This window comes from Egretta garzetta, unplaced genomic scaffold (assembly GCF_000687185.1).
Source record: "Egretta garzetta isolate BGI_Z169 unplaced genomic scaffold, ASM68718v1 scaffold133, whole genome shotgun sequence".
Classification (NCBI taxonomy): Eukaryota; Metazoa; Chordata; class Aves; order Pelecaniformes; family Ardeidae; genus Egretta; species Egretta garzetta.
In genome coordinates, this window is record NW_009259111.1 from 3,614,937 (window position 1) to 3,633,007 (window position 18,071).

The window sequence follows — 18,071 nt, forward strand, 5'->3', positions numbered from 1 at the left end:
TTAAGAAACTTCACCACCTGATCAAAGCAGGAACAAGTTTGAAGGTTTTATTTGTTACAGATTTCTAGTTGTGGAAGCAATAAAAATGAGAGCATTTAAGGATTAGAAAGCCACTGAGTGACAGGATTCAGTGAGGTGTATCAACTAAGAAAATAAAGACTTCAAATTCTTTCAAAAGAAAGTGTATTAAAAATATATAGGAGATACAGATATATAGAAATACAAGAAACAGTTTGAGGATAAAAAAGTATTATAAAAACAAGGAAAAAAGTGAGAGGAAAGTCACAGCACCAAAAGAATAAAGAGGAGATATGATAATTCAAAAACCTAAGTACTGAACACCTTAACATCTGTCACATTCTTGGGGAAAAAAAAAAAAAAATCAAGACAAAACCAGGAAAAACTGGGATAAGAAAAGGGAAAAGGACACATACTGAAATCCACCCATCAAGCAAACAATGTAGGACCAGCCCTGTCAACCTAACTGAAGATGAGTCATTTTGCTTTTTTCTTCCCTTCTGAAAGCTAATTTTTGTTCAGTAATTTCTTACTTTGTAACTGCTTGAGAAAAAGCTGACAGTTCTTGATTCTGCCCTTCAATTTCTTGGAGAAGCACGTTTTCTGTCAGCATGCCAGTGGTCCCATTGTCTTTCTGCAACTCAAAGATAATACAGTATTTAAATAACTGCAAACATATTCCTATAACCAGCAAAGTCATGTGTAGACGACAGATTTTCAGGAGTCTGGGGTTTACTATTAGTTTTTTGTCTACTTCTATAAGGCGAAAAATTTATATCATTACTAAGTTGAAAAGTAAGATTCACTGGACTCACTCTTCTTTACAGAAGGTAATTCATTTGACAGCACCATTATCAGTCAAGATTAAGTTGCAAGCATAACAGTTCCTGAGCTCTCAGCAGTGACCTGTTGCATTAGAACTCGTCTAGATTTTGCTGAACCAGAGGAGGAAGACAGACAAATGTTTTTTCCTCACTTCTGCAATTCAGCCTTCAGTATAGTCCCTGAAAGAACCATTATACATCAGTTCTGCCTGTGACTACCTTTTCCTACAAAGCAGGAAAAGATAAATTGTGCAGTGGAAGGAAGTAGCATTCTGAGCACTAAACTCAAAACTAATCTCATGGTATCAAATTACTGCTGTTTTAATACCTTACGCCATATGCACCCACCAGCTCCGAACAACGTAAACCACAATCTTTGAAGCATCCAATCTAAAAAACAATTGCTAAAAAGAGAACTGCAGTTTCAAACAACAACATCTAATAAACCTTAAAAAAAAAACCATCAACAAAACTGCAGCAGTTTTTAATCCGTATCTGTTTCTGATCCAATTCACAATACAGCCATGCAAATGCCAGCATAAGCAAACAGCAGAGAGGAGCTGGAACAACCAGTGGGGTTGAGGTGGAACCCAGTGGTCTGTAGTCTAACAGCCACGGCTAGCCTGCAGTACTCGGGAAACTCCAGCCAGATCCTCCCTGGAATAAGTTGATCTTGAAGACTTTAATCATGTCCAACCTAGGCGTAGAGGATAAAGCCTTCTGACCAGTTACATTTTACATCCAGAGCTTTTACAATGCTTATAGAAGACTTTCATCCACCCAGAAGTCCAGGAAAAAAAGCGAACTGGACTACAGTTTGTCTGAAAATCATCACAGTTTGTTCATACTTGAAATAGTGAATAACTACTTAACTGGTGCATGGGTTATTTATTATTAGCTGACAAAGCTGAGCATCTAATTTCATTAGAGCGTATCAGACTATAGTCAAATTAGTCTGTCTCAGAAACAGGGTCAAATCTGTAACATGCAGAGCTAGGTACCATCAGGTCTTCTTTTAGAACTTTTTACGCTCAGGCTAACTTGTTTAAGCAGTAATAATATACGCAACCCATAATTGCCATTTGGATTGCATTTAAACCTAGTTATTTCAGCTAAAATATTGGTTTTGTGAACACTGATCAGTTCAAAAAGATTAATTCTATATAATTGGGGATCAGCCATACCATGGGAAGCAATTAGAGCAGGAAGCTGTAAAGCCACAAACCCTGGAATGACATTCAGGAGCATGCATAATACCTCAAATTCGAAAAGGTTCTTCCATTCTAGTATCTCAGACAAGTTCTGTCACATAAAAATACTTCCAGGCAACTGCACAAGACCTGCTGACAAACCTGTGCAATTGTACCTAGCACATGTGTTCTTTAAACAATTACACAATAACAAAAAAAAAAAAAAATCATACAAGGAAACAGGAAGGTAACATACCAAGTAAAAGGTAAACAACTTTGATAAAGATTCAACTAACTGCTGGTCAGCACTCAACACAATACTCAATCATTTCAAATCAAGAAGCTGGCTACACAAATGTTAAATTTTCTCTATTTAAGAACTTATTTTAAGGAAGCACTTTGCAACTCTAACCAGAGTACAAAAGCAATACACAAGGGGATTACTTAGAATTAAGTCACACCGGTGATGCAACATTGCTACTTCATGCCACTATGTAACACTTTTGAATTACAGCAAAACTTGCAGGTTGTTCTGCTGTTAAATTCCAAGAAATTTAGGGAACATGGCACTTCTACACATGCAAGCTTAGCCAGGGTAAACAATAAAATTCTAATGTAAAGAGCCAAGAAAAAAAAAAAGTTTATTTAGTTACCCATAGTTGACCCCAGGGTCAGATTTGGCTAAGGAGAGAAACCTAATGTTAATTCAAGTGTGTATTGCTGGAAATTACACGCTGGTGGAAAATTAAGAACATTAAATACCTCCTTGCTTTTCTGGTTGAATTTCAATGCTCATTTTTGATAACTTTTTGGAAGATAATTTCAGGAGAACAAGCTTTGATAAACTAAGAAATCCATTCAAAATCCAGTGGACTCAGATAATTAGTGTTTTGAGCAACAAGCAGGATTTGAATTTCTTTAACTTCTAGATGAGCATATCTAGGAGGTGCAAAAGCTATCAGTCAAACAGGAAATAACTTGTAAGAAAGGACTTCAGGCCAAACTAGATAAATAGTTCATATCAGTGCAGCCTGCAAAAATAGAAGTGGTCTGCAAATACAATTACTCTTAACAATAAAAACCAAACCCAAACCCCAGTAAATTACCAAAAGTCAAGTTAAATCCCATGAGTATATAAAGCCACAAGACTTTTCAGCTCTGTGGAGAGGAAAGGTAGAGAAGACGACACCTATAATAGGACAAAATGATGATTTTGCCTCTGCTTTCAGAAAGGACAGTGACAAACACTGAAGAGGGATGCTGATTATATAGATACTTCATCAAATATGAAGTAAACCTCAAAGCAATCTATTGATTCAAGGGATTAAATATAATGATAGAATCAAAATATATGACTAGAAATTTTTACTAATAGTTTTGCTTAAAGGAGCAGCAAGACTATGAGTTACTCAGGGGAAGAAAACTGATCCAGACTAGTTACGATGCAAGACTTGAGAATATAATTTGAAGGATATATATACCTGGAGGTAAATGGGATAAAATACAAGAAAACTGACAAAAATAGAGGCTAAATAACTCAGCTTCCTACTATACTAGATGGAAAATTATTTAAACTAGAAAATAAAGTAGCAGCACTAGATGGGCAGAAGATAAAGCAAAAGCCACAGGTTATGTTGAAAGGATACCTGTTTGAGAGACTCTTCTTTAGATCTATTTATTATCTTCTTTAATAACTCAGCATAAGCAGCAGAAGCACCCCTGCTGATAATTTACAGGTTTGTATCATCAGCTAACTTTATAATGCAGGCTAGAACTGGAGTATTATGCCAAAATTAGTTAACCACAGACTGGAGGAACACAAGTGGAAAGTAAATCTTGAACCTTCAATTGGGTATTCACTGCAGGAGTCTGCTATAAACTCAGAATTTGTTCGAAAGAGATAGTGGCTTAAGAAAATCAGATATATTAACTGACAACACAATCAGTATGTGCTATTGCGATGCCATCATAAATAAAGCAAATGCAATAAAAGTGTATCAAGCAGGATGCCCCTACCTGTAATGAGGGTTTATTCATGCCAGTTGTACAAGGCACATGGTACATTGCACTCTCACATAGAGAACTAAAATTCTCATAAGCCATCTTCAAAAAAAACACAGAAGTGGCAGGAAAGAGAAGCTATCACACAGAGTTTACAATGAAAGCTGAGAGAAAGTCACTGTCTCTTATATTGAGGTAAACATCAAAAAGGTTCTTTATCTGAAATACCTGCTGTTCCATCCTGTTAAGAACAACATTTGCTAAGAGCTAGTTATGAATGCATTTCTGCAGAAAAACAGATGACTGATGGGGACAGTGAGGGTCTGGAACAGCCTTTAAATCAAAAGTAGCAGGAGTAAAAGGCCACATGTGAAGGCAAAGCTGGAGCATTTTATGTATCAGTCAACATGTGATCTGCAAATAGCACGGGACTGGACCTGATGAACAGGAAAGACCCTTTTAAATCCTGCATTCTTGAAAAAAAACCCTGGAATTTATAAAATCACACTTCATTCAGCAGCAGTCAAATGTTACTTTTTACAGACAGACACTACCTCTGAAGCACTGACCCAATACAGTCTAGCTATTCCAGTCAATAGTTACATTACAACCAACCAAACATCACTGGAAAACTGACAAACACATCACTAGATAACATGACAAACTGAAGAAGCAAACTCTGGTAGAGCCCAAATTTACATGCCTCCCCAAATACTAGGAAATAACTGAGCTCACATATCACAGTTCAATGGAAAAAAATGAAATTAAGTTAGATCCAAGATCTTCACACATGTGATGTGAAAAATGCATTCCCTTAAAAGCAGAGGTAAAGGGTTTTTTTGGGTTTAGGGTTTTTTTTGGTCCTTCTCCACTGGCCTTCTATTAAACTTTTGCCAGAATACTGACAACTAGCCCAGAAAAACAGGAAATCCTTCAAACGGGGGGCCAAAAATTTCACTTCAATGGAAATTCAGCCCTTTAAGCCAAAGTCTAGTAAATGTTCCTTTTTATGAGAAAAAAAAAACAAAACAGAACAACTCCCCCAGTTTGGAAGGGAGGGAAGAACTAAGGAGCAATTTGGAAAATATCCTTGACTGATAACAGGTTGGGGGTTTATTGCATGTTCCTAGCCTATGAAAAACACCTAGAAAGACAATACATAAGATTCAAAACAGCTGCAATCCAAAGTCTCCAAGGCAAACAAATCTTTTACTCCCCTCCAACCAGTTTCTACAAATACGATTTTTCCTGCCATTATCACCCTTGCCAGGGTGTTGACTTTTCCACTGAAGACTTCTCCTTCAGTCTTTGTACTCTCTTTACCAAAAAATAAAAATACAGAAGTATTCATACTCACTTTCTAGTGAGGTAACTAATATTTTAAAACTCAATGGCTTGTTTTATGACAGAATTATCACAGAAAGAATTTTAAAGTATAGGAAAACTTAAATAATCTACAGTCATTTACTGGACTTGGAAAAGGGTAGGATGCACTTCTGGGGGCATAATTAACCAGATGAGATTGCTTTGTATTGTATTGATAGTATTGATCATCTGCTGTGCAGTTTAGTTTTGGTACAAACTGCATGTGCTCAATGTCCAAAAAGATGAGTGTCATAACTAAAGCCTCCAGTGACATTTTTGTCTTGAGATTTTGATGAAAGCGATCCTGATCCTAGAGCACAAATCGCCCTTTTGCCCTGCCTGATAAAAGTAACATCACGCAAAGACGGTTCTCCTTCTTCCAGAACACAAGTACAGGGTTTCTGACCCAATAGGCATCCCCACTTTCCAGGACAGTATAACCAAAAGGTTCAGTTATGATCTCTCTAGCATTTCTGCACAGAAGGAAAGATTTCTACCTCTGAAAGGGAATTATAGTGGCCCTGTCAAAGACTGCAAGTGTTACTGAGAAAGCAGAAAAGAGTTTGGGGTATGCCACCTTTCTACTCTACTTTTTTTGGTTTTTTTCCAAAAAGCTGACAAGTTCAAATATAAAGCAAAAAAAAAAGATTTTTTTTCAAAATCTGAGATAAGGCTGCTCAAATAAAGCTTTCAGTGTCTAACTCACTATCTTTTTATTTTGTAGTACCATGTGAATTGGTTATTAATTTAAATATCTATAATAGGATTTAAATACTCAATTGTTCTAAAGATAATTTCCATTTCTTTTTGTAGTGTGTTGAAAAACAGCAATTTCCTCAGTAAATGTGAAAAGATTACACAAGGCCAGAGTTACTTTGGGATTTAGTTCAGTAGTAATGTTCAATTTTCTGACCATCACTAATACATACGTATGCCAGTAACATCACATTATTTGGACACAGCTCAAGCCAAGTAACATTTAACAAACAAATGTAGACCTTAAAGTGTCTTTAAATACTGTGATTAATCTTTACTATTGTACTGCAATTAAAAAATATTTATTTACATACCTGTGATGTTTGGCCCTGTAACTTTGCAAGTTGAGTTGTTCGCATGTTTAAGGACTGGCTTCTTGTAACTGTTGCTCCAGAAGATTTCCCATTAACTTTTCTTTCCAGATGACAAGTTACTAACAACTTTTCTTCCAACAGAACAGCATCCCATGGATCTTCAGCAGTCATACCTGAAGCCCCCTCTCCATCATTCTCTGCCTTATTTGAAGTCTCCACACTGTCCACTTTTGGTTTACTTAAGGGATCCAAATCTAACCAATCAAACTTACTAACATCCCCACAGCTTTCCGAGGTTGGTAGGTTAGAAACTGCAGACTTTATAGCAGTCATTTCTAAGTCGGTGCTTGACTTCCCATTTTTCAGAAATTCTGAGGTGCTTGCAATTTTGTCAAATACTTTTGCCATTTCTGGTGTAAGTACTGGAGGATATATAGGTAGGCTTCCTTGTGGATGGAAAGGTGCAGTAGCTGCCAATGGGTATGAAATGTATTGCGACTGTCTTGGAAGACCAAGATAAATAGGTTCTCTAGAGTAATAGGAGGACATATTTGGATGGAATCCATTTTGAAATACACCAGTCTGTTTTGTGTAAGAAGCTGAGGGGTAAACAGGAGGTAAAGTGCATGTCACAGGTGCTGGTATCCCAGGCGTCCACTGTCTTCTGTGACCTGTAGGCCCAAGATAAAATTGCGAAGACACAGATGGGCTCAAAATAGGAGTCACTGGTAATGTGGGTACTTTACTAGATTCAAAACTGTCATCCAGCAGCAGTTTCTCTAGTTCAGCATGAGTAAGCTTCTCTATGTCAATGGTACTTAGTTTATCTTCCATGCTCTTGGCATCAGACTCTGGAAACACCATGAGATCATGGTCCTGTTTGTTATGAGTCTGTACTTTTTGTCTGGTGCTGCTTAAAGAATGAAAAGTTTGTTTATTACCAGCTACACCTCTTTCTTTCTGCATCTTAGCCAATGCCTCAACTTCCATCTGCAACGCCTCCTCTTTGTCCACATCTTTTGACCTGGCGGCTGCCAAAGAAGGTGAGGAGCGCTGCTTAAATCCATTGCTACTGGATATCTGGGCCATACCGCAAGAGCAGATGTCCATTTAAAGAAGCAACACTTCCCTTGTACTCGTTGTCCACCCTTGGCTCCGGAATAGATTTAGCAGATCTGAAAAGGAAATGAAACATTAGAAACACATAAAAGTAATAATACATGTAGAACTACTAAGTCATACATCACCAACTGGTAATGTTGCACATGACCTTCAGAAGCCCAGTAACTAAAATTTTTTAGAAACACCAATATTTTTTTTGAGTCAAACTTAAAAAGAGAAGCCACACAATTAAATTCACATCCCTGGAATTGCGCGAGACCCATTTATTTTTTCTCACTAGTACTAACCAGTAGGTAGAGTAAGTACTTAGTTTCTTTTTCCACCACTAAACCTAAGACACAGAAAAGCTACATTCAGGTACCTAACTGTTTTCGTATTTGAGCAATTCTTAGCTAGGTTCAATCTCAGAAGTAGAGATCATTCTAAAGACTATACAAACACCTAGCATTGATAAAAGCACATTATTTATCAAGAGGACTTCCAGTTTACTTCAATGCATTAAAAAAAAAGATAGACCTATCAAACTGCTGCACCATGATTATAATGGTCATAACGATGCTGAAGGACCTTTGGAAGATATTATTGTACTTTGCCCTCTTAACAAGAGAAATAATGCTTATGAAATGCTATTTCTAGGACAAGCAAAATAAGCAATTTGAAGTACAGCTGCTCATTAAGTAACCCCTTTAACAGCCCCTTAAAGGAAGTGTCATTGACTACGAGGTAAGGGAAGACACTCTGAAAGGTCATTTTTGCTTAAGGCCACCACCAAGAAAATGACATCTTACATTTCTCCAGTTGCAACCTTGTGCTAGGTACTACTATACAACTTCCCATATTCACTACAATATCTATGCCTCTTTATTAAAATAATCTTACAAGAGAGTACCACAAGAACTATGTTATTTTTCAATATTATTTCTACTTTATTCTACAGCTTTTACACACAGACAGGTTAGAGTTGAGTCCAGGAGATAAGATGTCTTCCAGCAACAGCTAGTATGCATATCAAGTAGCAAGATAAAATCACGAATAATGAGTTTCTGCTAGGAGAGTTGCATAAACAGCAATCCTCATTAAAACACAGTTTCACTGAAGTAGATGAGCCCTTTAGATGTAAATCATCATGGGTTCAAGTCATGCAACAACGTACAAATATAAAGGGTTCTCTGCAGCAAGTAACATGGGTAACTCAAAGTTTGTCTTTATGTTCCCTTGCTATTCACACCCATTAGATTTTTTTTTTCCCCCCTTGAATCAGACCAGAGATATGTGCTTTAAACAAACTGTGCTTCTGTGGACTTGCCACATACACAGCAAGATTCTTAACAGATTTCTAACAAATTCTTTAAATTCTTTAAGACTCCAGCCAAGCTTTTGTTTTATCTACTTCATTTCAGTGGCTTATATTGTGAAGGAATGAGGTTCTATATATTTCAGCTAAGTCTGAAAATTAACTCGGGTGAAATCCCTTACAAAGCAAGATTAACCCAGAACTGATGTTACAGGTACCAAGACAAGATTTAAATGAAAGAGGGTGTCTTCAGAAAGACTGAAACAGTGACAGACTAACAAAGTTATAAAACCCTGAAAACCACACAACTAAACTCTGGGGAATAAAGTCTTAAGGAAGAGCTTTGGAGGTTACTAGTATGTATCCATTCCATGAGACAATGATATTTGACACACGACACCTACAGAAAAAAGTAGACACCGGATCCTTTTCCATACAATATATTAAGCCACAGAGTTTGACATTCATTAAAGCCACAACTAGTGCCATTAGGAAGAAGTCCTGTCCTGTCTACTGCCTATTTGCACAGCTGAGTGTTGAACCCAGTCAGGGAATTGACAAAAAACCAAAACCACCACCAAACTTTTTTGCTGTGTTCCTTTATAGACAGTGCAGGTCCCTGGTCCCATTTATAGCACAGCCGTGGCCTTTAGGGCCATTTGGTTATTTACTATCCTCCTATTAGCAGGACAGTCATGCTAAACCTTCTCCTAAAGATGTACTGAATATTTTGTAGATGGACTAAGCCTACTAGCCACAGATAATACCCTAATGTGAAGTCCAATATACTTTACACCAACTGCTCAGACAGCCTAGATATCCAAGCAGGCTTTAATCTCTTTATTAACTTACGCCTGGTTAAAATTGCTACGTCAAATTTTCAGATGCAAGAACACTCTGACTTACAAAATCCTCCCAATAATTCCTACTTGGCTTTTCCAAGCAGCAGCAGCAGCATGAGGTAAGTGCAGTTTTCACAGTCTTGCTGTTGCCTAAGGATTCTAAACAGGGGCAGGATATTTTTTTTCCTGAATTTTAGTCGAAAACCTAAAATAGTATCATACTTTGAGACTATTCAGAACTGTTTGGGCTACGGCTTTGAAGATTATCAATGCATTCTGGTGCTGCTTGATAATTATAGCAGCAAGTGATTTTTCTTAAGGAAAAAATACCAGGATTATATGGTCTTCAAAGTAACCATATATAACAACTCTGGCTCCTTAAAAAAGCAGGAAGCCTTATTTTTCTGCTGAAGTTGACAGCTTTGAACTCCATACTCACCAAGCAGTCTCCTACTCACAAGGAGTCAGTGTTCCACAGTCACGACTGCAGATAAACGTGCATTCCTCCGCGCTCAGAAACATGGCGCACAGCTACTGCAGCACATTCATCACATCTAGAGAATCCCAACTGCTCAAGAATTGCTTCTTTATTTTACAATTTCACATTACAGTGCTGCATTTTTGTCAGTGTATGCTTGCACACTTGCAAACATAAACACAAATCCAGTGACTTCTAGTATTCAAAACAGAAGGATATTAGTGGTTATCTGAAAAGGTTAATTTTTTTTATTTTTGGAAGACAGTCCATTAGCATACATACACTTAATTTGATCTCTGTATTTAAATTCTGTCCTTGGGAGACTTCTAAAACCAAATCAGTGTATAAGTTTCTGTCAAGTTTTATAAGCAGAACACTGTTCTCAAACAGTTTGAGGTTAAAAACTGATTTAAAAAAATCTGATAAAATCAGGATAGTTTTAGCAAAACTTCATCTTGCATGCCAGTTTTAAGCAGTAAATTCACATGATAAAACATCAGAAGAAAAGCTCCCTAGGCATAAGCATCATTAAAATAAAGATAGACCTTCTTTTAGATGGTAACTACACGGCATAAGTTAACATTTTCACATAAGTTGAGCTTCACTTTCAACTTCTGACTTTTGTAGTCATCTAAGTTCAAAGGCAGATAGTGAGCAGAACTAAAACTTCCTAAACACTTCCAAAGAGAAAGGCAAATTCCACTTGGACCATCTATCAGCAGGGAACTCCTCTCAAACACTCAGAAGAGTATGTTTCAATTCAAATCCCAGAAACAGGAACAACAGATATCTGAACCATTACTGACTATACCATAGGAATTCACGAGAAGTTTGCAACAACTGGAACTCATTGAAAGACCTAGAAGTAATCCTTAAAGAGTCCGGGTTGTTCTCATCTCAACTGCTGCACACTATTTTAAGTAACAGCGATAATCAGTTTTCAGCTGCCAATCTATTCACCTTCAAGAGCACAGCTCTCTTTCCAAACATTTAAAGAATGGGTCAGATGCTTCTTTTAAAAAAAAAAAAAAAAAAGAAAAGAAAAAAAGGAAAACTAGAAGCAACTGAAGGTATTATAACAGAAATTTGGAAGTGATAACACAGTCTCCTACACCACTTATTTCTCCCCTAAATTTGGAATGAAATGGACACACTTTGTATAAAGTCACCATATTTACACTGCCCTAGCAGTAACTCACCAACACTGCGTGCTTCGTTTAAAAGCAGGTCTAAAAATCTCAGCCACCTGACTTATCTGCAGCCTCGATGAAAGGCAATCTGTCTCTTGCAGTGAGACCTAGTTAACTTTAAGCAATATTTTCTTTAAGTATTCGACCAGATGTGATCAGACAGTCTGCAGAACTCTTTCTCTGGCTCCAGTCTAGCAGTTTCCCTAAGAGCAATGCCTCCTTGGTGGCAATTTTGAATACAGGTGCTTAGAGTCTAAAGTTAATTTGCTCCATCAAGTACCTGTGTATGGCTATGTTATTTTATTTAATTGAGTATTGCTCATTATTTATTATTTCAAAGGAGTAAAAGGCTCTTTAAAAAAAAAAAATACGCAGCAACAAAACTTCATTAATATCAAGAACCAAGAAACAGCAAGACGTCTGACCATCTTCAGATCAAAGCCTCTACATGGAATGGAAATTAATTTCAAACCAGATCTTCACTTACAGAAGCTTACATAAAAACCAAAATATATTTCTTTATGAACTACTCTATCAAATACATAAAACTGAACCATGAAGAAATTTTTTTCTAATGAGGAATTTATAGGTTTCTGTTGAGAAACTTCAGGAGACTCAATACAGGATATAACATCTCTACCAGGACAGAATCCCAAAATCTAAATTAGTTTCCTATCTTAATGAGCAAGGGATGACTTTATTAGAGATAAATCCTGTTACTGTAAGCAGAGGTAATCTCACCATCTGCTCACGTACATGTTAACATTCTTCTCTACTTAAGATGTGTTGCACAATAATTTTCTTTTAAAAAAAAACCCAAGGCTTTTAACATTCTATTTATAATTTGTTCTAGTGCTAAACAAGCACAGAACATATTATTTGGTAATTTGTTCTTAAGAAATACTTTACAGTTATCACAAATCAGTGCACAAAAATTCCCTGGAGTCCAAGCACTAAATACAGAAGCAATGATAACAAGTCAGACCATTTCCTGCATTCCTTATAAAGCAATGCCCTGACATACAGTAGCCTGAGCTTCCCCAAAACAAGTGTAATTTTCACAATAACTCCATGGCTATTTTGCCATTAATTAAAAAAAATAAATTAAAAAAATATTTGAGGCATTTGCCTAACATTGAGCGATAGCTAACTTAAGAATTAATAAATCTTGCCTGCATACCAGAGACGGTAGCAGTTTTATGGGATAACAGGGAAAACTTAGCAAAATAAGACAGCAGTAATATACTATGGAAAGTACTAATCAGCTGGAAAGGAATTCATAGCAAGACATTTGCCACAGCAGGAAAACTCCTTAGCAAGAAAAAACACAAGAACTTTGATGTTCAAAAGCCCTCTCTGCCAGATGCATTTGCATTGCTAAAAATCGAGAAACAACTGAACAGATACTCATGAGATGCCTTCTTAAAGTCAGCCTGATTTTTTTTAAAATAGTTAGGTTTAGATTAGAAGTTTTTCAATAATGCGTACATAAGTAGTCCTGAAAGACTAGTGTTTCAGGTATATAGTTCTATCTATAGATTTAGTAGCTTCTTTAATCCAGTCATCGTAGCAAAATTAGAAAGCACCCCCTTACAGATGAGATTAACACAGTTAACCGAAAGATTGAATCCATTTAGTTTCGGGTCATATCTAAGGAATCTTCAAAGATTTTTCACTAGCTTAAATACATGTGCAATTTTTAATTGGGCACAAACTCTGAACGAGCACTCATTTCTGTTTTGCTCAAATCACTCAGCTCACAAATACCTAAGCAGCTGTACCAAGACCAGCAACTGCATCACTTAACTTTGATTTTGAAAATTAATTTCCATCTAAAAAGTGCACTTTCATCACAAAGCCTCTGATCTTGAGAGCTAGGTAAGAATAGGGTGTTTCCAGTACGAGAACAGGAAGCCTCCAAGAATGCTTCAAGGTCTTTCAATACTGGCAATAAATCCCTTGAAAAATCCAGCTACAGCTGTTTCACTGGTTATAAAAACACTTGTGAGCTCTTCTACTTAAATTAATTTTCATCCATGACACTCTATAGAAGACTGTAACTAGATATGGCATATTTTGTAGCTGTAGAATCTTGATTTTTTGATCAATGTTCCAAGAGAGACAAAGGGTGGAAGCATCCATCGTGATGTTCCAGCCAAATCTTAGCGTAGGCAGCTACAGCTACCTACAGATCATATGTTTTTCATTGTGAAAAAGCACTCTTCCTCTTCTTGAACCAGTGGTTTGCACCATTAGCCACTGCAAGCCCCTCTACCAGCAGATGTGGTGTATGTTTGCAAGCTTCCTCAGCCCATTTGTGCTGCTATACTCCTCCCCTCAATTTTTTAATCCAATCACCATTTCATTTAAGTCCTTTGGAGAGATGGGGGTCTTAAAGATAATTAAATTCCATGTAAGTTTCATAAAAACAAGCAACCCGACACTGCCAAGAGCACAAGGTGTCACAGCTAGAAGAAAACAGTAGCATGAGCTCATATTATTGAGCACCACGGATTTATTACCAGGATAATCTTTATAAATGCTTGAATCATGGAAAGATGTCCTTAAAGCCAATCAGCTGAAGAGACAAATCAACAGGAAACTTGACATTGGTTTTCTCAGCTGTAGAACTACTCACCAACTTTTGCATCTCCAAATTTCACCCTATTTTCTTCTCAGCTCTCTAACAGCATACCTGCAATTCTGCTCCTGCCCAGTATTTTCTTGGATGCAGAAACCAGAAAAAGCAATAACGAAACTGATGGCATCCCAGGCCGTTTCATTCTGATGCACTTGGCCAAGATTATTTTTTTCCATGCCTTACAGCCAAGCCTATTACTACCAGCATTGTTTGACAAAGGCTAAGAATTTTAGTTCTGTTGCAATGTTTCTTCTTACAGAATAATGCTTTCATATCCACTCCTTCCGTTTCAGAAGTTTACTTTTAAAAAACTTTTTACTGGTTCTCTTCCTTTTCAGCCACCTCTAAAAGCACCTCTCCTGCTTTTCTCCATGTCACCCCTAGGAATCTCACTCTTTTCCACCAATCCCTCTTTTCAAAGGGTACTTGAAAACACTCATGCAACACAAAATGTTCCTCACAGAATCAACATTAGCTACTGGTTTAGGGTTTGGGGGTTTTTATAAGTAATGCCACTGCCCCAAATATTTTGATTCCCCAGCTGAATAATTTGTGCAGTAATCCATGATCTGCAAAATAATCTTAATCTGGAATACCACTTTCATGGAACAGTTAAGACTGGAAAGGGCCTCAGGGGGTCTCCAGTTCCATTACCTGCTGAAAACAGGGTCAGCTATGAGAAGGTGACAAGGGTGCTCAGGGCTTTATCCAGGCACCAGTAGCACAGACAAAGTTTTAGTTATTCATACAGTGCAGGCCTGATCACAGTAGAGCGTGACAAATTACATAGAGTGTCTATCTATATTAGTACTGCCACTAATCCCAACACCAGTGGTAATAAGCAAAAGGTAGACAACATTTTAAACTACGTATCCAACTGAATTAAAAATACAGAAAATGTCTAAAAGGTGGGGAGGACAGAGAAAATCGGAAAGAAACTGATATCTGCTTTCATTAATCGAACAGAGATGCCCAAACACCTTCCATATTGTTTTATAACATTCCACAGCACAGACAGAAGACCGTGGTAAAAACCCCAATTTTTTTAAGTTGTATGCCTGAAGTAAGCCCTGCAAATATTCTCCTAGTGTCACAAAGCATTCAAAACGCAGCAAAATGCAGGAAGTTCATGATGCAATGTACAGTGGCTATTAACACAGGGAGATGAAAACAACCCTCCCCCACAAAGATCCTATTCTATTCCCTGTGCAGCAGCGCACAGCATACACCTTCAACAAGACATAACCAAAAACATCAGTGGCCTAGGGAGAGAAAACCATCTCACCACAGCTCTGTCCCAGATTTAACTCTGTATCACTGTGTTAGTATCAACCTACCATTCTAACCAAATACAATTCTGCTGCAGTAGCCAAATTATTTCCACCACTTGCTTCAGCAGAGGAGTTTCCCCTCAGGCAGGAAACTTGCACAGTTTCAGTTATAACTAGCAGATGCTTCTTAGTCACAAGCATAGTATTTATGAAAGTATTCAGCAGAATTGTTGATTATTAATTGACAGAACAAATGCACTGTTCACATGTATCTTTTTGCTTTATACATTAGAAAATACTAAATGCTTATTAGATGTACTGAGTCAATGATTTATTTTTTTTTTTAAACACTACACTGGTAGAAAACTGAACAGGATGGCTATACTCAGTCAGACCAAAGGTTTATCTCATCCTGAACTTGCCTCTAAAGGTGGCTTCAGAAATGCAAATCGAAAAAAGTTAAACCAAGGCAAGCATGTGACGACACCTCTTCCTGAATTCTGATGTAAATTCTCTAATACTAAGAACCCTGGTGAATTTTTTGCTCCAGGAATTTGTCCAGCTGCACGCTGAACTCAGGTAAACTTCCAGCACTCACCTTATAACTCAGCACTGTCACCGCCCTCTGCTTTTCTGCTGTGACTACAATTTAAGTAGAAGACCGTATCAGTTACCAATGACCTGCTCTCGATGCGCCTCCTATAACTACCAACATCAACTACAATATTGCAAACTACAAGCTACAAACTCTATATGGACCAAATTATTTCACCTAGGTCATCACGCAGGAACCAACCTCTAGCTCTGACCTAGTGACATACTCTTAACACAAATACCATGAGATCCTCAATAACATACTGCAAGTTTCTGATTATGGTTGTTTTTTTCTAAGTGTTGTTTTGTTTATAATTTTAATGCCACACACCTGAAAATTATAAGTTACATGACATAGGCAGACATACCTTCTCTCTACTTCAATTTCTTCAATGAAAGCACTCTGAAGTGACCACTGCTTAGAAGAAACTAAACTTACTCAAGTAAATAATTTCAGGTTGCACTTCTACTAAAGGATAGATCAAAGTAATGTTTCTTGTAACTTTAATGTGAGCCTTGAGGAAAACATTTTATTCTAAATCTTTAATAGATTAAGTGAGGTTTATCGTTACTGGCATGCTTTGAAACATTTCCTCCTTCACTTGTTTGTCCAGTCTGGAAACAACTTCTGCATTCTTCTGCAGAAACTGACATCACAGCAACCTTGTCGCGTACAAAGGGGCTGGATGAACGCTGTATGACATGACTGATGTTATTGACCACTGCTGATAAAAACTGAACTCTGGTTCTGTAAGTAGTTATACAGCCACGTCTTCTACTTAAAATAGATGAGTATGTTTACAGGTACACCTCCAGAAGGCAAACAATGTACGACTGTGCTATACTCTCTCACTTTTAAGTTTGCTGTACTATTCTAAAAATAAATAAACAAACACCACAGTAATTTCTGCACTAACTGCAGCCACTAAAAAGCAATATTTCTAAAATAAAAAAAAGGAAGATCATTATCTGAATGTCATTAAGGCTGACCTTAATACATATACTATATTTTATGAGTTCTAGTCATGCTAGTATTATGCTTATACTCTCCTGCCAATCAATGTTAATTTATTGCAATTTTTAAAGCTTCCATAAGATAGCCTTCAAGAGCTTAAAGACAAACAACATGCACTCCTGCTCTAATCAAATTCAGATCTAGCATTCATTTTTCTAGATAGCACCATACTGGTCTGGTTTTGATCCCACATCAAAGCCTAACACAACAAAAAAACCCCAAAACATCACTTCAGCACTTCTATTTGTTAAGCAACATTTTAGTTCAAGTTTCTTCAGCTAGATAGCAGATACAATAGCAGCACTGGATAAGAAATATCAGCAGTTTCTAGTTAACTTAGTTCAAGAAGTAAGAAACAGAGGAACAAAAATTCAGAAAATATTTTTTTACTTGACATTTTGAAATGCATCGTTTCCGATTTAAGACATTCATTTTTTTTTTGTTGCTATAGAGAGAGCTAAAAAAAAAAAAAAAACCAAAAAAAACCCAAAAAACCACCTAAATCACCAGTTTATCTTTATATACACTGATTAGCCGTACCAATGAACCTTTATGTTTGAGTTCTTAATGATGGCAATAGTACTCCAAAAGGAAAAAGGAACCTCAAGTTTCCAAGTCAGGATTACTATTACATTGCAATTAAGTAGGACAACTCTGTTTTATTAAATCAATCAGAATTTTAAATCTTTCTTGAGACCTCCTATGCAATTTTTTTGTAAGCAAGCATCTCTATGTAAAAGATCGTTCAAATACAGCACAACATTTAAGAAGGTTGTGCTCTAAACAGTTAATTACTTCCCCCCTAACAAAAGGCCATTTAACTTGAAGTATCTGTAACTTTACTTTTCTCATGCTTTCTCCCACTGCCTTTATCTTTTAAGCAACTATCTTTCACTGTCCATTTATTCTTACTAATTTTGTTTCAACCTGCTTTCAGTTTAAGAAAAAAAGTTAACTTGGTGGGTACTATAGTTCCTTCCACTGCCTCCCCCCCCACATGCAGTAACTGAGACCAATTTAAGCAACTTCTCTTCCTCCCAGAGACGTAAAGTTCTTTCCAGGCCCACTCCCAGTGATGGGGAATGAACGACAGAACTGCTTTCAAAGCTAACAAAACCAACTAACAAAATACTTTCACCTGTCAGATTTCATTCCC

General features: G+C 37.0%; 1 protein-coding gene across 9 annotated transcripts in view; it reads right to left on the minus strand.

The window, feature by feature from the left end:
- The window catches only part of PIK3C2A (phosphatidylinositol-4-phosphate 3-kinase catalytic subunit type 2 alpha), a 71,860-nt gene that overhangs the window by 35,409 nt on the left and 18,380 nt on the right, over positions 1-18,071 (minus strand). For 8 of the 9 annotated variants that reach the window (XM_035891010.1, XM_035891004.1, XM_035891005.1 and 5 more), the window contains 2 exons: positions 6,469-7,643; positions 552-658 (listed from right to left, as the gene is read on the minus strand). In XM_035891010.1, the coding sequence (XP_035746903.1) occupies positions 552-658; positions 6,469-7,578 (1,217 nt within the window). In that variant the 5' untranslated portion in view covers positions 7,579-7,643. The remainder of the gene's footprint in view (positions 1-551; positions 659-6,468; positions 7,644-18,071) is intronic. The other variant, XM_009635426.2, reaches the window with a different exon arrangement.